Source organism: Saccopteryx leptura, chromosome 8 (assembly GCF_036850995.1).
Source record: "Saccopteryx leptura isolate mSacLep1 chromosome 8, mSacLep1_pri_phased_curated, whole genome shotgun sequence".
Classification (NCBI taxonomy): domain Eukaryota; kingdom Metazoa; phylum Chordata; class Mammalia; order Chiroptera; family Emballonuridae; genus Saccopteryx; species Saccopteryx leptura.
Window position 1 is genome coordinate 51760034 of NC_089510.1, and position 27220 is coordinate 51787253.

The following is a 27220-nucleotide window of genomic DNA, read 5'->3' on the forward strand; positions in this document are numbered from 1 at the left end:
CTTCTCATGTGTGCCCTGACCAGCGTTCGAACCTGGGACATCCGCATGCCAGGCCAATGCTCCATCCCACTGGTTGGCAAACTGCGCTCGCGAGCCACATGTGGCTCTTTGGATCCTTGAGTGTGGCTCTTCCACAAAATACCACATGCGGGCGCTACCTTAATATGGAATGTACCTACCTATATAGTTTAAGTTTAAAAAAGTTGGCTCTCAAAAGAAATTTCAATCGTTATACTGTTGATATTTGGCTCTGTTGACTAATGAGTCTGCCGACCAATGCTCTATCCAATGAGCAAACTGGCCAGGGCCTAGTATTTATTTCTTATTATAGTTTACATTCAGTATTATTTTGTATTAGTTTTAGGTGTACAGCATAGTGGTCAATCATACACTTCACAAAGTGCTCCTTGCCTTTTATATTTCCAGTGCCCCCCTGGCACTACATAGTTATTACAATATTTTTTACTATATTCCCTATGCTGTACTTTACATCCCCCTATTTTGTAACTACCAATCTGTACTTCTTAATCCCTTCACCCAGGCCTCCAATCACCCTCCTGTCTAGCAAACACTAGCGTGTTCTCTGTATCTATGAGTCTGTTTCAATTTTGTTTAATTATTTTGTTGTCTAGATTCCACATATAAGTGAAATCATATGATATTTGTCTTTCTCTGACAGACTTATTTCACTTAGCATAATACTCTCTGTGTTCATGCTATCTCAAATGATGTGGTTTTTTTTTTTTATAGCTGGTGAATATTCCATTGTATATATGTACCACAGCTTTTTTTTTTTGCTTTTTTTTTTTTTTTTTGTATTTTTCTGAAGTTAGAAACGGGGAGGCAGTCAGACAGACTCCCGCATGAGCCCGACCGGGATCCACCCGGCATGCCCACCAGGGGGCGATGCTCTGCCCATCTGGGGCATTGCTCTGTTGCAACCAGAGCCACTCTAGCGCCTGGGGCAGAGGCCATAGAGCCATCCTCACTGTCTGGGCCAACTTTGCTCCATTGGAGCCTTGGCTGTGGGAGGGGAAGAGAGAGACAGAGAGGAAGGAGAGGGGAGGGGTGGAGAAGCAGATGGGTGCTTCTCCTGTGTGCCCTGGCCGGGAATCGAACCCGGGACTCCTGCACGCCAGGCTGATGCTCTACCCCTGAGCCAACTGGCCAGGGCCTGTACCACAGCTTTTTTATGCACTCGTCTATTGAGAAACACTTGGATTACTTCCATATCTTGGCTGTTGTAAATAACGCTGCAATAAACATAAGGGTGCATATATTCTTTTGAATTAGTGTTTTGGGTTTCTTTGGATATATTCTCAGAAGTGAAATCGCTGGGTTATAAAGCAGTGCCATTTTAAAAATTTTGAGGATCTCTGTACTGTTTTCCACAGTGACTGCACCAATCTGCATTCTCGCCAGCAGTGCCTGAGGGTTTCTTTTCTCCACATAATTGCCTGCATATGTTGTTTGTTGATTTATTGATGATATTCATTGTTACAGGTGTGAGGTGATATCTCATTGTGGTTTTAATTTGCATTTCTCCAATGTTAGTGCCTTTGAGCATCTTTTCTCATTCTTTCTTAAATTTATTCTAGAGAAGCTTTTACCTCCACTATTCTGCCAAAACTGCTCTGTTAAGGTCACCAATGGTCACCATGTTGCTAAACTCAATAGCTACTTTTTGGTCCTCATTTTACTTGATCTCCTAGCAGTATTTGACTCAATCCTCTCTCCCCTAGATACACTTTCTTCACTTGTTGCTAAGACATCACACCTTGGTTGTTTTCTTACCTCAGTAGCTGCTCATTCTTCATCTTTATTCATTCACCTTCTTTTTCTTAATTCTTAATGTAGGACTCAGTGCTCTTTTCTTCTTTGTCTATATATAGTTTTTTTTATATATAGATATAATGGTTGTAAATACTGTCTGTGTACTCATGACTCCCAATTTATATTTTCAGTCATGACTCATGAACTCCAATATTTACACCCACTGTCTGGTAGATGTCTTCATCTGGTTGTCTAAAAGCATATGATGTAAATATTACATGTGCAAAACAACACTCCCCAATCTTGTCACCCCACCCCACCCCCACCCCCACCAGCCTGCATTATCCACAGGATTTTCCATCTCAGTTGATAGCAACTTCATTCTCCTAGTTGCTAAGGCCAAAACCTGGGACTTGGGTTGACAGACTCCTTTCTTTCTCCCAGCTCCCATATCCATTCAGAAATCCTGTTTACTCCACCTTCAGGATGTGTTCAGAATCTGATCACTTCTCAAAGAACACATTGAGAATTTAGAAAATTGAAGGAACCATTTTAAAGGTAGTAACAATCTCCTGAAGGACTTATGCCGCTAAGTAGTTTACATTAATACCTTGTTTAATGGTCATGCTTCACCTGCACATCCCTTCCCATCTGTGATCCTTAGGAAGAGATAGTGAAGCCAAAAAGTATCCCTGAAACTCTAGGTGGGGATGAGATACTAGGAGAAAGAATGAGTGAAGTGCAGAGGAGAGAGCAGGTAGTCTAATCTTCCTCATGTAGCTTCGATGGAAACCAATCAGGCAGGAAAGCCAAATATTAAGATGCTATTTAGAATTTTTTTTAAAAAAAGCTTAACTTTCAATAGTGGTTTACAAAGGTAATAGTCTTAGGACTAGACTGAAATAATATCTGATTCTTTTTTTTTTTTAATTAAGTGAGAGGTGAGGAAGCAGTGAGACAGACTCCCACATGCGCCCTGACCAGGATCCACCCAGCAAGCCCCCTACCAGGTGATGCTCTGGCCATCTGGGGCCGCTGCTCTGTTGCTTGGCAAACGAGCTATTTTAGCACCTGAAGCGAGGCTAGGAGCTATTCTCAGAGCCTGGGGCCAATTCACTTGAACCATTTGAGCCATCACTGTGGGAGGGGAGGGGAAGAAAGGGGAGAGGTAGAGAAGCAGATAGTCACTTCTCCTGTGTGCCCTGACCGGAAATCGAACCCAGGACTTGCACATGCACATGCACATGCTAGTCAGTGCTCTACTGCTGAGCTCACTGGCCAGGGCCAATATCTGATTCTTAATACAGCAATGAATTGTTGTCACTGGAAAATTTTAATTGATACTTTGTAAAAAAGACAAACGTTTAGGACTAGTATCCCTCACTCAGCAGACTTCTGTATCAAAACTATATAATTCTTTTTTTTTTTTTACAGTCAGAGAGAGGGATAGATAGGTACAGAGAGGAACGGAGAGAGATGAGAAGCATCAATCATCAGTTTTTCATTGCGACATCTTAGTTGTTCATTGATTGCTTTCTCATATGTGCCTTGACCACGGGCCTTCAGCAGACTGAGTAACCCCTTGCTCAAGCCAGCGACCTTAGGTCCACACTGGTGAGCCTTTTTTTTTTTTTTTTTTTGCTCAAGCCAGATGAGCCCATGCTCAAGCTGGTGACCTTGGGGTCTCGAACCTGAGTCCTCCGCATCCCAGTCTGACGCTCTATCCACTGCGCCACCACCTGGTCAGGCAAAAACTATATAATTCTTGGAGCTAATCTCAACCCTCCAAATTTACAGAATTTGAAGTCTCCATCTCTCTCACATACTTGTCACCTAGTCATCAATGCTACTGTTGACATCTGGAGAGCACTTACCCTCCTTTTAAATGTTTGTATGCTTATACTCTGGTAAAGCACATTCAGTGTTTCTGGAGATAATGTGTGCAAATTAGGCTGTCTAACAGCTTCAGTCTGCACTGCAGTCATTAGTGAGCTAAAGATACCAATAGGGGAGGCAGAGTGACATAGAGTGCATTGCAGCATTTTATAAACTCCTTTTTTTTAACCTCAATGCACCATAAATAAATAAATATATATATATTTAAAATATATTTAAAATAGTAAATATATATATATTTACTACCCCAACCCGTACTTTATTTGGAAACAAAAAACATTTGTTGCAATTTAGAAACAAAAAAGTTTTGTTGCAACATGTGCATGATTTGCTAAGGAACTGATGTACTCTGTTTTCTATTCTATTTATAGATACATATGTTTACAACAGGTTTTTGTTGAAATTTATATCACTGGCATAGTGGTTAGAGGTTGGCTTTTAGCAATGACTCTCACACAAAGGGTTAAGGGTCAGGGGCTTTAACGTTATTCTCTACTATCTCCACTAGCAAGCCTCTTCAAGCCATCCTAAATAAGCATACAATCTATATGATTTTTTTTTATTGCCGCATACAAAACTACCTCAAAATTTAGTGACTTTACATAACAAACATTTATTATTTCATACTTTCTGTGGGTCAGGAATTTGGGGACAGTTTAAATGGGTGAGTCAGGCTCAGGATCTCTCATGAGGTTGCTATCAACAGGTTGGTTGGGGCTGCAGTTATCTGAAGGCTCAATGGGAACTGGAGAGTCTGCTTCTAAGCTCACTCACATGGCTGCTGCCAGAGACTTCAGTTCCTTGCCATGAGGGCCTCTCCATAGGGTTGTTCATGACATGGCTTCCCTCAGAATGAGTTATCTGAGAGAGAGGGTGAGTGTGTGTGTGTGTGTGTGGGGGGGTGTTGATGGATGCAGTACCTATTGTACCCACAGCCTCAGAAATGACATAGCATTACTTCTGCCATGTTCTACTGGTCACAGAGACCAACTCTGACACGATATGGAAGAAAACAGAGACCAACTCTGACACGATATGGAAGAAAACTGTACAAGGGCATTGAAAGCAGAAAAATCAAAGTCAATCTCAGGGTTACCTGTCATCCCCAATGCCAGTAAAGAGAGACAAGGACTGAGTGGCTCTAAGGTATGTCTTTAATTTCAAATTGGAACAACTTGAGAAGGCAGGTGACTCCGTCTAAAAGAACTGCCTCTCCACTCTCCTGGTGCTGCTGGTCTTTATCGGGTTCAGGGGCTGTTAGTAATGGTGTAAGGGACAAAAGGAAAAAATCCATGCACTTAGTCACGTAGCAGTATGTGGGAGGTGGGAGTCTGTTTTGCAGGAATGTCTCCTCTGCAAGTTCTTCTGATGTAGCACAGGCTTAATCAGCGTGGTCCTATCTGGTGTCCTTGGTAAATCTTCAAGGCAGCGGGACAGGTGTCTCCCAGGAACAGCCAGGGTCGTGATGCCTCTGGGAACTTCTGCAAGAGAACTCCCTGTATTTCTTAGGCAACAAAATAAAGATTAAGGTTTGTGAACTAAGCTCCTAGTTATCTACAGTGCCTTAACTCCTTGCAGGAAATTCTGTGACTTAGCCCTTACAAGAAATCATTGTAATTAACCCCCTACAGCGTGATCACCAGATGGCTCACTGGGCCATCTTACTCTCACAATCCAAGAAAACACAGCTTCAAGACAAGCTCCCTTCATCACCTCCTACTTCTAGCCAGAGGGTCACACCTAAGCCTTCCATACAGATATTCTGGAGCACCACTAGCTATTACAGTCCCAAATGTATATTTTTATATTAAAATTTAAATTTTTAATAGAATTTACTATAGCTGGATAACAATGATAGTCATTTTTTGCTTCTGTTTCCTCATTAAAAAAATGGAGATAAAATCTCACAGGATCATGTGAAAATTAAATTAAATGAGACAGTATTTGTAAACTATCTGACACATAACGGATATTCAATAAAGAAAGCTATTACAATTAAAATATTAGGAAAAATGAGAAACACAACTTACTAATTTGATAAGAACAATAAATATGAATTATGTTTTAGATAGCTATATGTCTCAGCAGATACAGGAATAAAGTGCTATTATAAAACAATGTTTAAATAGTTCAGTGTTCGCCTGACCTGGTGGTGGCGCAGTGGATAGAGCGTCAGACTGGGATGCGGAAGGACCCAGGTTCGAGACCCCAAGGTCGCCAGCTTGAGTGCGGGCTCATCTGGTTTGAGCGAGGCTCACCAGTTTGGACCCAAGGTCGCTGGCTCCAGCAAGGGGTTGCTTGGTCTGCTGAAGACCCGCGGTCAAGGCACATATGAGAAAGCAATCAATGAACAACTAAGGTGTTGCAATGCGCAATGAAAAACTAATGATCGATGCTTCTCATCTCTCTCCGTTCCTGTCTGTCTGTCCCTGTCTATCCCTCTCTCTGACTCACTCTCTGTCTCTGTAAAAAATAAATAAATAAAATTAAAAAAAAAAATAAATAGTTCAGTGTTCTTCATTTTGATATTGTTATCCCACTGACATAAGAATACTTCACTAAGCTATTTCTACTGGGTAAAATGTATTTGAAAATAAGCTAGTGAATTCAATTAAGAAAAATATGCTACCACCCCACTCCACCCCCAAATAAAAGCAAAATAGTACCTTAGATGTAAAATCAGACTACTAAGTGATGGTTCCTATTCTTGGCTGGGAACTCACTGTCTCCCAAATTGACTCATTTTCCCTTAGGACAGTACTAACTATTTTTTCTCTTTTTAAGTTTTCAATTGCAGTTGATATTCAATATTGTCTTATATTAGTTTCAGGTGTACAGCATAGTGGTTAAACATTTATATAATTCATGAAGTGATTCCCCTGATAAGCCTAGTACTCACCAGGTACTATACGTAGTAATCACAATAGTTCTAATTATTTTATTTTAATTAGCATTACATTAAACCAGGGGTCGGGGACCTATGGCTCGCGAGCCAGATGTGGCTCTTTTGATGGCTGCACCTGGCTCGCAGACAAATCTTTAATAAAAAAAATAATAACGTTAAACATAAAAAACATTCTCATGCATTACAATCCATTTCCTACTGCTCATGTTCATGGTTGCGGGTGGCTGGAGCCAATCACAGCTATCCTCCGGAACAACACCAAATTTTTATTGGATAATGCGTAATGTACACGGGTTGTTGTATGGCTCTCACAGAATTACATTTAAAATATGTGGTGTTCATGGCTCTCTCAGCCAAAAAGGTTCCCGACCCCTGCATTAAACCCAAATATATTTATTGTATTTTTATTTATTAGTTCTTGTTCTTCCTTTTAGAGTTGTAGAAATAAATCCTTTAAAAGGTAGCCCTTCAACTGTTTAAGATCGACTAGTATGTCCTGCTCCCCGCATCCCACTTTCCCTACCCAACTTCTCTACTTCTGCAAGTTAAATATATTCAGTTCCTTTTATATATCCTGATGTGATTAGTTTTTTTTTATAGATCAGTCTCCCTCTTCTGAACAGATTTAGTTTTCATAATCCTTTTGCAAAGTGTGACACCCTGAACTACGCACAATACCCCAGGTGTTGCCTGCTTTTACCAGTGAAAAGTAGAATAGAGTTTTCACCACCCACATTTTTGTTACTATGTTTCTCTTATTATAGCCCCAAATCTCATCATTATCTTTTTCTTTAAAGAATGGACTTTATTTTTAGAGTGTTTTTTTTTACAGAAAATTTGAGCACAAAGTAAAGAGAATTACCCCTAGCCCCAGTTCTCCCTAATATCTTGCATTATTATAGTATATTTGTTACAATTGATGAAAAAGTATTGATACATTATTATTAACTGAAGTCATTACATTAGAGTTCACTTTTTGTGTTATATGGTTCTATGGGTTTTTTTTAACTTTTTTTTTTTTTTTTTTTTAGAGAGGAGAGGGAGAGACAGAGAAAGAGAGAGAGAGAGAGGAGAGACAGAGAGAGAAGAGGGGAGGAGCTGGAAGCATCAACTCCCATATGTGCCTTGACCAGGCAAGCCCAGGGTTTCGAACCGGCGACCTCAGCATTTCCAGTCTATGGGTTTTGATAAATGCATAATGTTATGTGTCTACAGTTACAGTTTCATGTAGAATAATTTCAGTGCCCTAAAAATTCCCTGTGCTCCACCTATTCATTCCTTTCTCCTCCAAACCACTGGCAGCCACTGATATTTGTGAATTGTCTATGTGCTGTCTCCATAGTTTTACCTTTTCAGCATGTCATAGAGTTAGAATCATGCAAAATGTAGCCTTTCAGAATGGCTCCTTCACTTAGCAGTAGACATTTTAGTTTCTTCCCTGTCTTTCCATAGCTTGATAGCTTATTTCTTTTAATCTCTGAATAATATTCTACTTTATGGAAGTACCACAATTTATTATACATTCACTTTTTGAAAGTCATCTTAGGTACTTCTAAGTTTTGGTTATTATGAACAAAGCTATATTGCTGCTATAATCATTCACATGTAGGTTTTGTGTGGACGTAAGTTTCAACTCATTTGGGTAAATATCAAGGAGAGCAAATGCTGGACCCTATATATGGTAGGAGTATATTTAGTTTTGTAAGAATCTTTTTTTTTTTAATTTATTAAATTTAATGCCGTGACATTGATAAATCAGGGTACATATGTTGAGAGAAAACATCTCCAGATTATTTTGACATTTGATTGTGCTGTATACTCCTCCCCCAAGGTCAAATTGTCTTCTGTCACCTTCTATCTGGTTTTCTTTGTGCCCCTCCCCTCCCCCAACCCCTCTCTCCTTCCTCGCCCCATCCCCCCCCCCACCTCATTGCCATCACATTCTTGTTCATGTCTCTGAGTCTCATTTTTATGTCCCATCTATGTATGGATTCATATAGTTCTTAGTTTTTTTTTATTTACTTATTTCACTCCGTATAATGTTATCAAGGTCCATCCATGTTATTGTAAAAGAATCTGTCAGACTGTCTTCCAACATGGCTGTACCATTTTGCATACCTATCAGCAATAAATGAGAGTTCTTTTTGCTTCACGTCTTCACCAACATTTGATGACCCTCCCCCCTCCTCACCCTCAAACACAGCTACATCACTGTTAATTTATACAGAGTACTCTATCAACCAAAATCCCTTAGATGTTTTTACATGACTTCACTGCTAAATCACATTCTTTTTCTCCCAAACTTGTACAGTTATTCTTTGGCATTCCCTAAGTGCTTTTCCTCTCCCAGATGCCCTGGGGTCTCTTATTTGTTAGACACAGTTATAACTGCTGTATGTCTTCTTGGGAGACGAAGGGTGTGGAGAGTGGAGGTGCGTGGGAGTTTGCATTCATCTCCCGACCAGGAGGCCCAGACAATAACTGACTGGTATAAGACCCCAAGTCCCTTGTCTCAAGGTTAGGACAACACTGTGATATAATTTCTATGCTCCAGAGCTTCTTGCAGGATTACACAGAAGCCAGGCTTAACCTAAACCACATTCTCTATCTTCTCTTACTTCCAACACGTTTCTCCCAAGGACAACTTTAATAAACCACTGGTGTATGACTCCCCATTCTAAGGCTGTGCTGCTAGAGGATATGACCTAATTTATAACTTCTTTTAATTACAGCACACAGTTGTTCTTAATATTTTCTACTATTATAACAATTCCCCTAAAAAATGGTATTGGCTTACCTTCTAACAGGTTATTTTGAATTGCTCATGCATTATGTTTGCATTTATTGAATCTCTAAGGGCCAAATCAAAGTTTTTCAGAAAAAAAAAATCACCTCTCCACTCTTATAATAAATATCAATGGGAAAATCAGAATAATTTTTATAAAACTTCACTGCAAAGTAACTGTAAATGGGATAGATCTATTTCACTAGGTAAGGATTAGCTCCATGGCACTCACACATGTCACATCTTTCACTGAGCTCAGTTGACACTTTCACTGAGCTCAGTTTCACTGAGCGTTCACTTGACAGCAATACCATTTTAGATAGTAGACATACGGTATTTCAGAGTCTCATTAGCATTCAGAATTTCTTCTTGTGCCCAAGATTTTGTCTTGATAATATCTACCTTTTATTTGGTTTTTACTTTTAGTGGTGGACACCTACTTGACCAAAAAGCTTATCTTCAATGGAAGGCCAATCTCTGTGTTTCCCTATTATGTATCTTTGAACACAGCCTTGTGTGGAAGGGAGAAAGCCTTGAGAAAGTTGCTGGCACCATTCCTGGTGGCCCTGGGTTCTCTCATATGGAAGAATCTTGCAGAGAAAGCATCACCCAATAGGAATGATAAATTATGAAAGGAGAAGGGGCCATTGTGAGGTAACATGGCCCCAAGATAGCTGTAAGGGGCTGGGGATAGCACTCAGGGCTGTGGCCACCTAATTCACTCAAGGAACAACAAAGGTCAATGTCATCAAGACCTGGAAAGGAGATGATTCTAAAAAAATTTTTCATATCATGTCTAAATATCAAGTCATCAAATTGAATGTGAAGCCAGTGGTATGGGGGAACAATAAAAAACAGTATAGAGGGTGATAGCATTTTTTTTTTTTGTATTTTTCCGAAGCCAGAAACGGGGAGGCAAACAGACTCCCGCATGTGCCCGACCAGGATCCACCCAGCACGCCCACCAGGGGGCGATGCTGTGCCCATCCAGGGTGTCGCTCTGTTGCGACCAGAGCCACTCTAGTGCCTGAGGCAGAGACCAAGGAGCCATCCCCAGCGCCCGGGCCATCTTTGCTCCAGTGTAGCCTTGGCTGTGGGAGGGGAAGAGAGAGACAGAGAGGAAGGAGAGGGGGAGGGGTGGAGAGGCAGATGGGCGCTTCTTCTGTGTGCCCTGGCTGGAAATTGAACCTGAGACTCCTGTACACCAGTCTGATGCTCTACCACTGAGCTAACCGGCCAGGGCCGAGGGTGATAGGATTTTGATTGATATGTTCAAGGAGATGGTCATAATAATAGGTTGTTTGGAGGATGTAAAAAAGAATTATAATACAACTAAAGACACCAACCAAAACATTGTGACAGAAAATGTGGCTGTCTCTTCTGGAAGGTTTTCTAGTCTTCACAAAGTGCTTTGAAAGTCTATACCCAGGAAATTCTAAGTGTGGGAAATCATTGATAAGGCTTTCACCAGACGTACCAGACTGCATGAAGGGGAGTACAAAGTGAAGAAAGACAGTCCTAAGCAAGTGGAAAGGATTGCTCAAGAAGCCCATTCCCAGTTCTTCTGGAGATTTCTATCTATTATATAAAGTAGAGTGTGAAAAATTCTCTACGACTATCTTTTTTTTAAATTTTTTTTACAGAGACAGAGAGAGAGTCAGAGAGAGGGATAGATAGGGACAGACAGACAGGAACGGAGATAGATGAGAAGCATCAATTCTTTGTTGTGCCACCTTAGTTGTTCATTGATTGCTTTCTCATATGTGCCTTGATTGGGGGGCTACAGCAGACCGAATGACCCCTTGCTCAAGCCAGCGACCTTGGGTCCAAGCTGGTGAGCTTTTTGCTCAAACCAGATGAGCCCATGCTCAAGCTGGCGACCTCGGGGTCTTGAACCTGGGTCCTCCGCCTCCCAGTCCGATGTTCTATCCACTGCGCCACTGCCTGGTCAGGCTCTAAGACTATCTTAAGCAAAAAAATATATATATCCTTTTTTGAGTTAGATTAGATTTGGAAAATCATTTCATGGCATGCAGTAGTACTGGGTTCGATTCCCGGCCAGGGCACACAGGAGAAGTGCCCATCTGCTTCTCCATCCCTCCCCCTCTCCTTCCTCTCTGTCTCTCTCTTCCTCTCCTGCAGCCGAGGCTCCATTGGAGCAAAGTTGGCCCGGACGCTGAGGATGGCTCTATGGCCTCTGCCTCAGGCACTAGAATGGCTCTGGTCACAACAGAGCAACGCCCCGGATGGGCAGAGCATCGCCCCCTGGTGGGTGTGCTGGGTGGGTCCCGGTTGGGCGCATGCGGGAGTCTGTCTGACTGCCTCCCCGTTTCCAACTTCAGAAAAATACAACAACAAAAAATTATTTCATTTCATGGGTTACTGCTGATCAAATGATAGTTGTTGCCTAAGTTCTGTGTTGAGAAAGATTTTGAGACTGTATCTGGGTTGATTAAAAAAGAGTAGCGAAACCAGTGAATAATGTCAGTCACAGATGTTGGGGAGGGCGTGTGGGGGTGGCATGTGACATGTTTTTACTATTTGGCTCTTTTTCTATGAAGAGCAGATTCAGTACTCTGTCTTTCGTTAACTAGCAGTTCGACTCTGAGCGAGTGGCTCAATCCCTTTGCACACTGGTTCCCTTCTTAGGAGAATAAAGTTTCTGTACTGGATGATCTGTGTTAACTCTTTAAATTCCAAAATTCTATGACTGATTACTAGTCAAACTACTCACCTATTATTGTTTAGAACTATGGCATGCACCTTCCTGGGGATTTCCCAGAAGAGGAACTAAGACAGATGCAAATTCAAGTGACTTAAATAAGAAAGGACATTGATATGCTGTGTTCTCAAATCAGTTACCACTTAATCCCACTGGGAAAATCAGAGTTAGTTTTATCTGGCAGGCAAGTTTGCTAGGGTAGTTTTACACCAGCTCTCTTTGTCAATTGTTGAATGGTTGAGGGTGAGAGAGGGCAGCTTAAGTGACCTGAACTTCCTCTCTGCTACCCTGGCAAACAAAGCAGACTTTGGCACTACATACAGAAGGTCCTCAGGCAGGAAATGCAGTTGGCAATGTGACTGAGGGGCCTTTAAATAGTAAGAGCCAGGGAAATAGGCAGGGTCTGCTAGGCTAGGACTGTAGGGAAAATAGATAAAGGAGCTCATTGGCAGTTAGGATATTAAATACAATTAATACTTGCTGGGCAAATGAGTTTGTAAAATCTGTATTTTCTGGGTTTGCTCACTTTTATTGTTAAAAATGGCCACTGCCCAGGTAAATTGCGCTGCCAGGTGAAACTGCTAATTACCTTCCTGCTTAGGAAGGGCTTTATTATGCTAATGTTGCTGGAGGAGGGGTTTTCACGAGAAGAAAAGTTTGTGAGGAAGAAGGAGAAGGAAGAAAGAAGCCAAGATGGAAGGGAAGGAGAGAGAAGCCCATTTTGCAGAGTAAGCAGCCATGTTGGCAGATGAGAAACCAGAGGAGACTTAGACTGGTGGGGGCCTTTGATTCTAGGAAAACCCGGATGTGTCAGTAGCTTTGTGAGTGCTGAATGAGTGGGTTTTGGAGCCCAGTGTGTTTTTACTCACCTGCTGGGTGCGAAGCTAGAATAAAGGAATGGCCCACCAGGTTTTGGCTCTGCAGTTTCTTTACCGTCTGTCCGAATTCAGTGTGAACCTGCACCTGCCTGGCAGCTACGATGGCGGCAACTACTGGCCCAAAACACTCAAACATTGTGATAATAAGTTACTTGCTTTTGAATCTTAGGGTTGCTTATGAGTTGAGTTAGAGAAGTCTGTGAAATCTAATAGTTTTTGTTTTTTTTTCAGAAACCTATGAGGAAAGTCTTCAGACAACATTACCTACTAATGCTTTTTACTGTTTTCTTCACAGTCAAGGGACCGTGTCAGCTGGAAAGATGATCTTTCACACAAAAATGTGGCCTCAACCCAAACCAAAGAAGGCCTGAATCTTGTGCTGATAAAAGATGTTTCATATTTCCATGTCAGCGGTACTATTTAGTAAATCTACAAAGTAACAATGGGGTCTAATTAACTGGTTCTGTGATTTAAGGTCAATTATTAAGATCATATAAATTTGAGCCTGACCAGGCAGTGGCACAATGGATAAAGTGTTGGCCTGCAAAGCTGAGGTTGCTGGTTCAAAACCCTGGGCTTTCCCGGTCAAGTCATATACAAGAAACAGCTAATATGAGTTGATGCTTCCTGCTCTCCTCCCTCCCTCTCTTTCTCTCTCTCTCTAAAATAAAAATATGAAATCTAAAAAAAGGCTTCTAATATAAGGAGAGAATCTACTGAGAACTATTTTTCCTATTTGATGTCTGATACTCAATGTTCCAGAGAATTGGATTACTATTTCTGCAAAAACATTGTGTGGTCAGTAACTGTATTTCTTTTTATCTAGGCATTTTTGGATAAATTCACTAGAGAGTCGGGTGGAAGTCCCAAGAAGGACGGGGTTCTCATGGCTGGACGTGCCCAAGGTCTGGTAAAGTCGTTGTACTGAGGAATTATTTCCCTTTGCCTAGTAACTCTTGGGTGTTAATTGAAGTCCGATAGAAGGAGACGAATTACCACGAAGAACAAGTTAGTAATGGTGAAGGTGTTAGAGCAGACGTGGCCACCAGTTTTTGCCCCTGAGCCAGATTAGAAAGAAAACTTTTTTCACGGGCTGGACGAAATATTAAAATTAAAAAATGTTAAATACAAAAACGATTCATTTAAGTAAACACAATTTTATTATGTAATTTGTTTATGAATAAATGTGAGTAAAAAAATTTTAATATACAATATTATTTTAATAAAAATATAATTACATACCGTAAAAATATCCAAACTGTATCACAATCAATCAAAGCAGTATTTAATTAATAGAATGATCTTTAAGGGGTTATATCGCAAATAAAACAATTATTTTGTTTTACAAATAGCCTGGACAACTGCAGCTATTGTCTATGCTACAATGCCACTTGATTCAGCACGCTTGACCACAAAAATAATGAATTGTTTGACCTTGGGTGCGCACTGGCAAACTCCACCTAAAAGAATGTGGGTTTCACATTGCCACGAAACATCAAACAGTTCATATCGAGTACAGACAACTACAAAAGCTGTAAATCTTTATAATGGAATTTAAAAAAAAAAAAAAGTATCGCGAATCCATTCGACCAATTATTGGAAGTTAACCCTAGATTAGTCACACGCAGAATTCTTTTCTGCATATCATTATCTTCTTAAATATCTCGATTTCCAATAATCAAGGACGCTTCCGCTTCTGAGTAGCTGAGATTTTAAAGTAGCAGAGAATATTAAAAATTAAATCACGGGCCACATAAACTCATTATCACGGGCCATATGTTGGCCATGCCTGTGTTAGAGTATTCCAATGTCTGGGCACTCAAGAATAAATCATACTATTGTGAGCTAAATCACTGGTAATGAAGTAAAAATCTCTAAGATACAATAATAAAAGATAAAATGTGCACGGCACCCTAAACTTTTACTGACTGCTTTAATGTATATTATATTATTTAAACCTATACCATGGCCCCATGGGCAAGTGATTGGTTCTGTTACCACTGTATAAATGCGGAAACAGAGACTTAGAGAGTTTATGGGATGACTAGTAATGGCACATCTAAGTGGTGAAGCCTCAGAGTGTAGAGTGGACAGTAATATGTCTACATGGTAAAAGTAATTTCCTTAGAGCAGCCTTGATATTGAGATCCCAGCGGGATGTGAAGGGCAGGAAGAACTCATATTTGGTTAGTGAGTTGTTGCTTAACTTTGGACAAATGACCTAACCACTCTAAGACCATTTTCCTTTTTGTAAAATGGCAATAAAAGGGCCTCCCAGAAGTACAAACTTTCATTTATAAGATGAGTAAGCTCTAGAGACCTAATGAACAGCATGGGAACTATAGTGACTGATAATGTATCACATACTTGAAATTTGCTCATGGGTTCTCATCGCGTGCGTGTGCACACACACACGGTAAATATTTGAGATGGGTGTGTTAATTAGCTCAACTGTGGCAATCATTCCACAGTGAAAACCTAACAAATTACACTTTAAAGATGTACAAGTTTTTACTTGTTAATCCTACATCAATAAAGCTGAAAAAAAAATCTCCCGGAAATGTCAGCATGAAATGAGAGTGCATGCTGCACTCTCCCCTTCTTTCTTGCTCACCACACTGCAGCAAACTTTGCAGACCAACAGATGGTCTGATCAGATGTTTCTGCCTCACTGTTTAACTGAGAAAATGCTCCTATGGCCACAAAGCATTGTATTTTAATTTCCTTTTAAAAAGCACACCCAGCAGTTTAACTAGCTAGGAGACATAATGTTTGGATTTCTGGCCAGCGGAAAGGAAGTGGAAGACTGGGAAGAGAATGGCCCCATCATGTTGGTTCTTCCTGCAGGAGCCAGCTACTCTTTCATCCCTCTTCTTTCTTTCCAGGTATCCTCGGAACTGCCACTGACGCTAAGATCACAGCGTATGAAATGAAAGTTGGTGCAATTACTTTCCAGGTGGCTGTTGGAGATATCACGGACGAAAACACAGATGTTATTGTAAACTCAACAACAAGGACGTTTAATCTGAAATTAGGTACCTCATTTAAGTAATAGACTGGATTGTAACTATTCACCTGACTAATATCTGGAAGAAAAATGGTGGCTAATATTGCCCTGAGTAGACAGAGAAGTTTATAGTAAATATGCAGGCCCTGACATCAGAAAGGCCTGGGTTTGAATCCCAGCTATGCCACTAACAATTTTGTGGCCTTGGACAAATCACTTAACCTCTCTGAGCCTCAGTTTCTCCGCCTGTCAAATGCCTATTTCCCAAAGGAGCATTAGATGGGGTATAACTGATGTAAAGATGGGGTGTAACTGCCCTGGCCGGTTGGCTCAGCGGTAGATCGTCGGCCTAGCGTGCGGAGGACCCGGGTTTGATTCCCGGCCAGGGCACACAGGAGAAGCGCCCATTTGCTTCTCCACCCCTCCGCCGCGCTTTCCTCTCTGTCTCTCTCTTCCCCTCCCGCAGCCAAGGCTCCATTGGAGCAAAGATGGCCCGGGCGCTGGGGATGGCTCTGTGGCCTCTGCCTCAGGCGCTGGAGTGGCTCTGGTCGCAACATGGCGACGCCCAGGATGGGCAGAGCATCACCCCTGGTGGGCGTGCCGGGCGGATCCCGGTCAGGCACATGTGGGAGTCTGTCAGACTGTCTCTCCCTGTTTCCAGCTTCAGAAAAATGAAAAAAAAAAAAATAGAAAAAAAAAAAAAGATGGGATGTAACTGATGCATTGTACTTAGCCAATGTCAGCTCTCATCTCCTTGTTAGCTCTGAACTATCAAAATTCTACACTTATAATTTAATCAGTTTTAAGTTCTTCTATTTTCATTTCCCTTTTTATGGTAACTCAGCTGGAACTCACATCTCATCTTCAATAACTCTTCTCTAGGCCCTGGCCGATTGGCTCAGCGGTAGAGCGTCGGCCTGGCGTGCGGGGAACCCGGGTTTGATTCCTGGCCAGAAGCGCCCATTTGCTTCTCCACCCCCACCCCCTCCTTCCTCTCTGTCTCTCTCTTCCCCTCCCGCAGCCAAGGCTCCATTGGAGCAAAGATGGCCCAGGCGCTGGGGATGGCTCCTTGGCCTCTGCCCCAGGCGCTAGAGTGGCTCTGGTCACGCAGAGCGACGCCCCGGAGGGGCAGAGCATCGCCCCCTGGTGGGCAGAGTGTCGCCCCTGGTGGGCGTGCCGGGTGGATCCCGGTCGGGCACATGCGGGAGTCTGTCTGACTGTCTCTCCCCGTTTCCAGCTTCAGAAAAAAATAAAAAAATAAAAATAACTCTTCTCTATACTATATTGACCCAAAGTGAAATTCAACCTCTTCCTTGATTTTCCCTAAAATATTTGACCACCCTCACTGATATAACACTGTTTTTCCCCATTTTTTAATTTTAAAATTTTATTTAGAAAATTAACTTTAATGGGGTAATCATTGATCAATAAGAGTACATAGGTTTTAGCTGAACATTACATAACATTCGAACTGTTGATTATGTTGTATACCCATCACCCCAAGTCAAATGATCATATATTTGTCCCTCTTTATACCCTTCCCCCCACTGCTCCCCCATATCTTCATCCCTCTGGTAACCACTTCACTTTTATCTATGTCCATGAGTGTCAGTTTTATATACCACCTACGTGTAAAATCATACACTTCTTAGCTTTTTTGATTAACTTATTTCACTCAGTATAATGTTCTCAAGGTCCATCCATGTTGTCATAAATGGCACTATGTCATCATTTCCTGTGGCTGAGTAGTATTCCATTGTATATATGTACCACATCTTCTTTATCCAATCCTCTATTGAAGGAAACTTTGGTTGTTTCCATGTCTTGGCTACTGTGAATAATGCGATAAACAGGGGGTACATGTGTCTTTATGTACCAGTATTTTTTAGTTTTTTTGGTAGATACCCAGTAGAGGGATTGCTGGGTCATATGGTAATCCTATTCTTAATTTTTTGAGGAACTGTCATTCTTCCATAATGGTTATACTAGTTTGCATTCCCACCAGCAGTGAATAAGGGTTCCTTTATCTCCACTGCCTCTTCAACACTTGTTATTACCTGTCTTGTTGATAATAGCCAATCTAACAGGTGTTTGAGGTGGTATCTCATTGTACTTTTGATTTGCATTTCTCAAATAACTAGTGAAGATGTACATCTTTTCATATATCTGTCGTCCATTTGTATGTCCTCCTGGGAGAAGTGTCTGTTCAGGTCCTCTACCCATTTTTTAAATTTGGTTGTTTGCCTGTTTGTTGCTGAGCTCTGTGAGTTCTCTATATATTTTGGATATTAACCCCTTATTGGGCCTGTTATTTGCAAATATCATCTCCCATTTAGTTGGTTGCCTATTTGTTTTGTTGTCAGTTTCTTTTGCTATGCAGAAGCTTTTTAGTTTGATACAGCCTCATTTATTCTCATTCATTTATTGTTTCCTTTGCATTCCTTGCCTTTGGGATCAAATTCATAAATTATTCTCTACAGCCAAGGTCCATGAGCCTAGTACCTATGTTTTCTTCTTTCTTTGTCATTGATTTTTGACAATTTTATTTGACGTGCCTTGGAGAAGGTCTGTTCGCATTGTAGTAACTCAGCGTTGTGTTTGCTTCTTGGATTCAAGGCTCTAACTCTTTCCATGGGCTTGTGAAATTCTCATCAATTATTTGTTTGAATAGGCCCTTCATTCCCTTCTTCCTCTCTTCTTCTGATATACCTGTTATTCTTATATTGCTCTTTCTGATGGAGTCAGACAATTCTTGTAGAGCTCTCTCAGTTTTAATTCATGAGTCTTTCTTTTCTTCTCTCTGTAGCATCACTAGTTGCCTATCTTTGATGACACTGATTCTTTCTTTCTTTTTGTTTTGTTTTGTATTTTTCTGAAATGAGAAGCAGGGAGGCAGAGAGACAGCCTCCCACATGCACCTGACCAGGATCCACCCAGCAAGCCCACTAGGGGTGATTCTCTGCCCATCTGGGGCATTGTTCTATTGCAACTGGAGGCATTCTAGCCCCTGAGGCAGAGGCCATGGAGACGTCTTCAGTGCCCGGGCCTACTTTGCTCCAATGGAGCCTTGGCTGCAGGAGGGGAAGAGAGAGACAGAGAGGAAGGAGAAGGGGAGGGGTAGAGAAGCAGATGGGCGCTTCTCATGTGTGCCCTGGCCGGGAATCGAACCCGGGACTTCCACGTGCCAGGCCGACGCTCTACCACGGAGGCAACCAGCCAGGGCAATTCTTTCTTTTTCTGGCTTATTCTGTTAGTTAAACTTGCCACCTCAGTCTTCAGTTCATGAATTGAGTTCTTCATTTCTGTTTTTAAAGTTTTAATCTCTTTGGTGATGTATTTGTTTTTTTCATTAAATTTTTTTCTGAGCTCACTAGGTTGCCTATTGGTGTCTTATCGCATTTTGTTGATTATTTCTAGAACTTCAATTTTGATTCTTTATCATTTAATTCCAGGGTTTCCATGTGATTGAGATTTTTTTTCTGGAGATTTTTTCATTTTTTTTCTAAACTACATCTCTGTCTTGTGTAGCCATGGTGTTTGACTTTTTCTTCCTTGATGGTATTTGAGAGTGGTATTGTTAAAAACCCTAGCAAAAACAACTAAAAAGTAAAAAATTAAAATAAAAATACAATAAAAATATAAAAATTTTAAAAATTATGACAAGAGCCTAACCAAGTGGTGGTGCAGTGGATAGAGTAGAGGACTGGGATGCAGAGGACCCAAGTTTGAAGCCGTGAGGTTGCCGACTTGATTGTGGTCTCATCTGGCTTGAGTGCAGGCTCACCAGCTTGAGTGCTGGGTTGCTGGTTTAAGCATGGGATCATAGACATGTCCCTATGGTAGCTGGCTTGAGCCCAAAGGTCATTGGTTGAAGCTCAAGGTTGCTGGTGTGAGCCCAAGGTCACTGGCTTGAGCAAGGGGTCACTTGCTCTGCTGTAGCCCCCTGTTCAAAGCACATATGAGAAAGCAATCAATGAATAACTAAGAAGCTGCAACAAAGAGCCACAATGAAGAATTGATGCTTCTCAGCTCTCCCTTTCTGTCTGTCCCTATCTGTCCTTTTCTCTGTCTCTCTCTCTGTCTCTGTCACACACAAAAAGTTATGACAAAAAGAAAAACCACAGAAAAAAAGACAGACAGCAAACCACCCACAAAAAATTAGAACAAAAAACAGAAATTAAAGAGAATGAAATTCAAAAGAGAAAAAAGAATAAGAAAGAAAAAAGGAAAAATAAGTTTTAGTTTTGAGAGGCGTTCTTCCAGTAGGTGTACCTGTATTACAAGTTTTAGCTCTATGAAGTTCCTGGGCTGTCCTCTGCTGAGATGTTGCTGTCACAATGATGTAGGTGGGCTGCAGTTGCATAGGTGAGTAGGGCATGTTGTGAGGGCTTTACAGCTTTGGCCTTATGGCTTCAGCTTTATGCCTTGGCTTTCCAGCTTTATGGCTCTAGCAATGGCGAAATCAGCCTTCCAGATGCTCCTTCCCACATCTCAACACACCTGGGGACTGGATGTAGAGCACCTCTGCCCTTCAGAGAAGAGAGTAGCTCTGGAGAGCTAGCTGTGGGGTTTATCTCTGCCATTCTCCATACCGCGAGGTGGGGGAGGTGGGGTCTGGGAGGCTGGGAGGCTGCAATTTAGCTTTCTCTTTCTCTGCCAAGTGCAGGCTGCAGGCACACTGCAGGAACACTGGCTATGACCCTGTGCTCTGGCCACTTTGGTTTGTTTCCCCCTGTGCCCCTCTATCTCACCACTCTTCCTGGCAGAAGGAGACCCAGTCCTTCTGAGTTTCCCTCTCCAAACCCTTCAGACAAAATCCAGAGAGCCCGAGCTTCCTTCCTCCCCATAGTCCAGCAGAGAAAAAAGAACCCAGTCACTCCTGGTTTGTCTCTTCTCCAGAGCCAACCGCAAATGTATTTTATCTTCTGACCTCCTTTTCACCCTGTCCCACCTTTAGTCCATTTTGTGTGAGGATCTTTCAGGCACACCTGTGAGCCCAGCTGGGGTTCCTTCTCTGTGTTATAGTTGTTCAATTTGTTGAGATTTCAAGGAGAGAGATCAGGAGTATGTATCTCTCACATGGTCAATACTCGCGATATAATACTTTTGAGTATGCCCTCCCCGCACATGTTCATTCATTTATAACTTATAAACATATACTTGTATGATGATATATTTTGTATGTAACAAAGCATTACATTTTAAATTTAAAGAGCAAGATATAAATAGAAGTAGTAATTAAAGAATTTTCTAAACTGCAAAATAGTATGGAACTTACTATGCAGAAGTGAATTTGTAGAATTCAATTTATCATTCATTCAAAATGTAGACATAAAGAATATTCAGTTATTTAAAACATAATCAATTGCACCCTGGCAGGATAGCTTAGTTGATACCATTGGCCCAAGCACAAAAGTTGCTGGTTCAATCCTGGTCAGGGCACATACAGGAACTCATCAGTGTACCTGTCTCTCTCTCTCTTCCCTTCTTCTCTCTCTAAAATAAATAAATAAAAATTTTAAACATAGTCTATTGAACATATGCATTTATCTTTTCCCCCTCTTGAAACTCCATTAAAGCAACAGTAAAGGAATTAAAAAGGCATAAACCCATAGATAAAAAGAAAGCTGGAGGAAAAACAACAGTGAAGAGCGATAGCAACATATTTTGAAAAGGTGGGAAGCAGCTAGCCAGTGGAGGTAACTGACGTAGAATGGAGAAAAGTTTGTACCTGTAGGAGAACAGCCCCTAGAAACACAGGAACTGGAAGCAGGAGGAAACTGGCAAGGCAGGGGATGAGTTAGGAGATGAAAATGGGATTGGATGAAATTCCGTGTCAGTTGCACTTAGACCTCTTGATGCTATACCCCATCCTGTGTACTGCTAACTTCCCTTGCTCTTCCCTGGCTAGAGATGGGAGGTATATTCTTTTTTTTTTTTTTAAGATTTTATTTATTCATTTTTAAAGAGAGAGGAGAGAGAGAGAGAAGGGGGGGGAGCAGAGAGCTTCAACTCCCATATGTGCCTTGACTAGGCAAGCGCAGGGTTTCAAACTGGCGACCTCAGCATTCCAGGGTGATGCCCTTGTCCACTGTGCCACCACAGGTCAGGCGGGAGGTATATTTTTTAAAGAAACTGTACTAGAGAGATTCCCAGTCTTAGCACACTGGGAACAGATGAGATGAGGGGGAAAGCTATACTGAAAACAGGGTTTTAGTGAAGTCTCTGTACTGACCAGTGAGCCCCTGTCTCTGTGGGGCTCTCAGAACAGCAGATGGGCTTATGCCCTCCAGACAAGAGAGGGGAGCATCCTTCCAGGGAGAACGTGACTGCCCTACGGTCCATTTCTTAGCTACCTGCTCACCTTAAACTGAAGCCTGTTGGTCGGCAAACCTCCTGTGCAAGGGGATTCCAAACTCACTCTTAAATATGAGTGGAGTGACAAATATCACTTGATATTTGGGGAAAACTACCATTGCAAAGTCAGAGACCAAAACAAACAAACTGAAAAAAGAGGAGTCTTTTAAAAAAGAGACAATTCATAACATGCAAAATCAAGGAGATATAGGTAGATAGATGATGATGATAAATAGATACATAGATAGATAGATAGATGATAGACCAATTGATCTTCATGATGATAAATAACAAGGATTTATTCAATACATTCTGCGTGCTAGATTTCATGCTAAGCATTTTTCATCCATTATCTCTTTAATGTTCAAACAACCCTGTAAAAAGTGTACTAAGCCAGCCTTTGTGTATCAGATAAGGAACTGACTAGTCATATATTAGCTAATGTGTGATATGGGGTCAACTCTGACTTAGTGTGTCAAAATGCAAAGTCCATGTTTTCAGCGACTCAATCCAGCTGTCATTAGTCGTAGCCGACATGGTGAAGCTGCAACCTTGATTGGAAGATTCACTGGACTGAAGCCAGCCAACTGTTGAATTGTAAAAAACCAAACAAAACAAAATAATAAAATTAAAGAACTTAAGTAAATGCTCAGTTTTATTGTAGTTTTGAGATCCATGCTTCTCATCTGTTTAAAATCTTTTATTTATATATTTTAAATTCAATTTTATAAAGTAATAAGCATAGAACGCAAAAGAAATAAATAACTGCAAAAATATCGCAGTAAAAATGGAGATGGTAAAGTTGCAGACCATGGAGACTTTCAGCTTTGGACAGTGTCGTCTTATTGTGAATCAGGTTGTTTATTCATCAGCCATTGAATAAAGATTGCTATAGAAAAGGCAATTTTCGCCTGACCTGTGGTGGCGCAGTGGATAAAGTGTTGACCTGGAAATACTGAGGTCGCTGGTTCGAAACCCTGGGCTTGCCTGGTCAAGGCACATATGGGAGTTGATGCTTCCAGCTCCTCCCCCCTTCTCTCTCTCTGTCTCTCTCTCTCCTCTCTAAAAATAAAGAAAAAAAAAAGAAAAGAAAAGGCAATTTTTGAGGGTAGGGGTGTCAATGGATTATGCAAAGGGTGAGCTGAACAAAAGTCTAATGTACAAAAGCCATAACCACTTATTGAATTTTAATGTATGCTTTGTATTATTAATATGTCTTCCGTAGGGGTGTCAAAAGCAATTTTAGAAGGTGCTGGACCAGATGTGGAAGATGAATGTGCTATACTAGGTATGGTCACATGTTGCTTTTACCTACAGCCTGTTGAAAATCAGAGGGTTGAGAATAATAGCAGAGGATCCGTGGGGGGAGTAAGTGGTGAGCGCTTTGGAAGAAGGTCATTCGCTGGGAGAGCTAACCTAGGTGCTATGTGATGTGGTGGCCCTGCGGACGGTTCTGAATGAAGAGCACGGTAATGGCTGTTGCGCAGGTGTTTGTGAGGATGAGAAGGAACAATGAATGTATAAACAAAGTTTTCTAAGCTGTTAAGTGCTGAACAAATTCCCTTTTACTTTCCTCAATCTTGCTCTATTTCATATAGCATACTATGTAGCTGATATTTTTTATAATTGAATGTGGGAGCCTGTGTAGGTTTGAGTTGTTTTTTGACACCAACCAGTTCTCTAATTCTGTCACTATCTACCTGGAGTTAGAGCCAAAACCCACAAGTTAAAGGTCTTCATCCCATAAGACTGTCCCCACTTCAAACAACAGTTTTAAGTCCCAGGGCCACCTGGTCTTCTGACCAGCTGGCTATAAATTCAGAGGTTCCCAATAACCCCTTCTCATGTTCAACAATTTATTAGTACAACTCACAGAACTCATTAAAACACCTTTCTTATATTTCTAATACATTATGAAAGATATAATTTAGGAACAGCCAAATGAAAGAAATGTGTCAAATAACAAAAAGAAACCACTTTAGTAATCAGTCTGAGGTCTTTTATTCAAGGAAAACAACCCATGGAGGGAAGTAGAGTGCCTCACAAGCAGTGGGACATGTTTTCTAAGGGATTGTGGGCCAGAGTGAGTTTTATAGGGAGCTAGAAGTAGAACTGTGGAAACCCCATGATTGGCTGGGGTTGCATATCTAATCTTAAGTAGAAAGATCAAGGAACAAGGAAATAAGGGCAGAGCCCATGGTTGGCCTCGTGTTGGGGGTTGGCTGACTGGATATACTGTTTCTGGCCAAGTGGAGCATTTATAGGAAAATAAAAGTTTGGTTTGAAAGTTCAGTTTTGCTGGTGTGGCACTCCAGGCAGGAGTGGACCTGAAAATTTATTCCAGCATAGGACAAAGTATGGGGGAAGGGGCACAGAGCTTCCACGCCTCTTCCAGATGCACCACCTGACCAGTACCTAGTGTCCTTACCAGCCAGGACGTTCTTGAACTCTGTTGTTTAGGGGTTTTTATGGAGGCGCCATTACATGGACATGATTGATTAAATCATTGACTTTGTGACTGAGCTCAATTGCTAGCCTCTGTCCCCTCCCCAGAGGTCAGGGGGTGGGGCTGAGAGATCCAATCCTGGAATGATGGCTTGGTCTTTCTCAAGGCCAGCCCCCATTCTGAATCTATCTAGCTCCATCCCTTCACCCTCCAAGAGTCATCTCATTAGTATATGAAAGATACTCATATCACTCAGGAGATTAGAACGGTTTCAGGAGCTCTGAACCAGAAACCAGGGGAGAAATATTTATTTTTTATTATAACACCATAAGGAACCTGTAGGAGTGACCATAAACTATTCAACCTTCAAAACCAGAACTGAACCTTGCAGAGTAGACAGCCATGGTCTTGGCCAGTTGGTTCAGTGGTAGAGTTCTGGGTTCAATTTCCAATCAGGGCACACAGGAAAAGAACCCATCTGCTTCTCCCCCCCCCCCCACACACTCTTTCTCTCTCTCTTTCTTCCCCACCTGCAATCATGGCTCAATTGGAGTGAGTTGGCCCAGGCACCTGAAGATGGCTCCATAGCCTCCGCCTCAGGTGCTAAGGAGAGTTCAGTTGCTGAGCAATGCAGCAACACCCAGATGGGCAGAGCGTCACTCCCTAGTGGGCTTGCCAGGTGGATCCCCATCGGAGGTGCATGCGGGAGCCTGTCTCTGCCTCCCCTCCCCTACGGTATAGAGTAGACAGCCATGAGTGTGATTTGAAGAAGTCATAGTATTTCCTGTTTGACACTATATTCCCACAACTGACCCATGCCCAACACTCCCACCCTAATAGTGCTTCTCTGATCAAGACATTTTCTCTGGAGTGAATACATTCCTGGAGAGAGATCAGAGGAGGATAATATTGATCCCAGAATGAAGACATTAGCAGGGATATATTTGTGTGCTAGAAGAGCTAGCTGTACCTTGGAAGGCAGAACAGAGAATGAAGCTGGGCTGAAACAGCTGGAAAAGTCTAAAGACACTGCCTGGGAGAGGAGAGCGGAGGGGACACAGGGACAGCAGGGAGTGCCTGGGTGAGGGGAGCAGAGGGGACACAGGGGCAGCAGGGAGTGCCTGGGTGAGGGGAGCAGAGGGGACACAGGGGCAGCAGGGAGTGCCTGGGTGAGGGGAGCGGAGGGGACACAGGGGCAGCAGGGAGTGCCTGGGCTAGGGGAGCAGAGGGGACACAGGGACAGCAGGGAGTGCCTGGGTGAGGGGAGCAGAGGGGACACAGGGGCAGCAGGGAGTGCCTGGGCTAGGGGAGCAGAGGGGACACAGGGGCAGCAGGGAGTGCCTGGGTGAGGGGAGCAGAGGGGACACAGGGGCAGCAGGGAGTGCCTGGGTGAGGGGAGCAGAGGGGACACAGGGGCAGCAGGGAGTGCCTGGGCTAGGGGAGCAGAGGGGACACAGGGGCAGCAGGGAGTGCCTGGGCTAGGGGAGCAGAGGGGATACAGGGGCAGCAGGGAGTGCCTGGGTGAGGGGAGCAGAGGGGACACAGGGGCAGCAGGGAGTGCCTGGGCTAGGGGAGCAGAGGGGACACAGGGGCAGCAGGGAGTGCCTGGGCTAGGGGAGCAGAGGGGACACAGGGACAGCAGGGAGTGCCTGGGCGAGGGGAGCAGAGGGGACACAGGGACAGCAGGGAGTGCCTGGGCGAGGGGAGCAGAGGGGACACAGGGGCAGCAGGGAGTGCCTGGGTGAGGGGAGCAGAGGGGACACAGGGGCAGCAGGGAGTGCCTGAGTGAGGGGAGCAGAGGGGACACAGGGGCAGCAGGGAGTGCCTGGGTGAGGGGAGCAGAGGGGACACAGGGGCAGCAGGGAGTGCCTGGGTGAGGGGAGCAGAGGGGACACAGGGGCAGCAGGGAGTGCCTGGGTGAGGGGAGCAGAGGGGACACAGGGGCAGCAGGGAGTGCCTGGGTGAGGGGAGCAGAGGGGACACAGGGGCAGCAGGGAGTGCCTGGGTGAGGGGAGCAGAGGGGACACAGGGGCAGCAGGGAGTGCCTGGGTGAGGGGAGCAGAGGGGACACAGGGACAGCAGGGAGTGCTTGGGCAAGGGGAGCTCACGAGGACGGCAAGGTGGGGTGGGCAGGGACCGACTCTCCTCCTGAGTTTTCCTGGAGCCCTGCTTTACTCGGGTGTATAAAAATGCAGTGCCTTAAAACAAGCCCTGATACTTCCCATGTACTTAAGAGCTCTCTGGGTCCTGGGGGAGGGCGAAGAAGTTTTTGTTTTTTCATACCAACACAGCGTAGAACACATTACTTTCACCTCCTTGAGAAATTAATCTGGCTGAATGAGCATGTAAATTGCTCTTCTGGACAGTAGAGTGGGAGTTAAGAGCTCTGGACACTGACTGCTTGGGTTTTAAATCCTGGACAATCTTGGGCTGCTGACCTTAACCTCCCTG

General features: G+C 42.8%; 2 protein-coding genes across 2 annotated transcripts in view; one reads left to right on the forward strand and one right to left on the reverse strand.

Annotated features, from left to right (window-relative positions):
* Window positions 1-27220, reverse strand: part of PARP9 (poly(ADP-ribose) polymerase family member 9) — a 357437-nt gene that overhangs the window by 51978 nt on the left and 278239 nt on the right. The gene's annotated exons all lie outside the window — the stretch shown is intronic.
* Window positions 1-27220, forward strand: part of PARP15 (poly(ADP-ribose) polymerase family member 15) — a 49257-nt gene that overhangs the window by 5183 nt on the left and 16854 nt on the right. The window contains exons 2-4 of the mRNA XM_066347609.1: window positions 13786-13864; window positions 15845-15994; window positions 23549-23611. Coding sequence (XP_066203706.1) covers window positions 13846-13864; window positions 15845-15994; window positions 23549-23611 — 232 coding nt within the window. The 5' untranslated portion in view covers window positions 13786-13845. The remainder of the gene's footprint in view (window positions 1-13785; window positions 13865-15844; window positions 15995-23548; window positions 23612-27220) is intronic.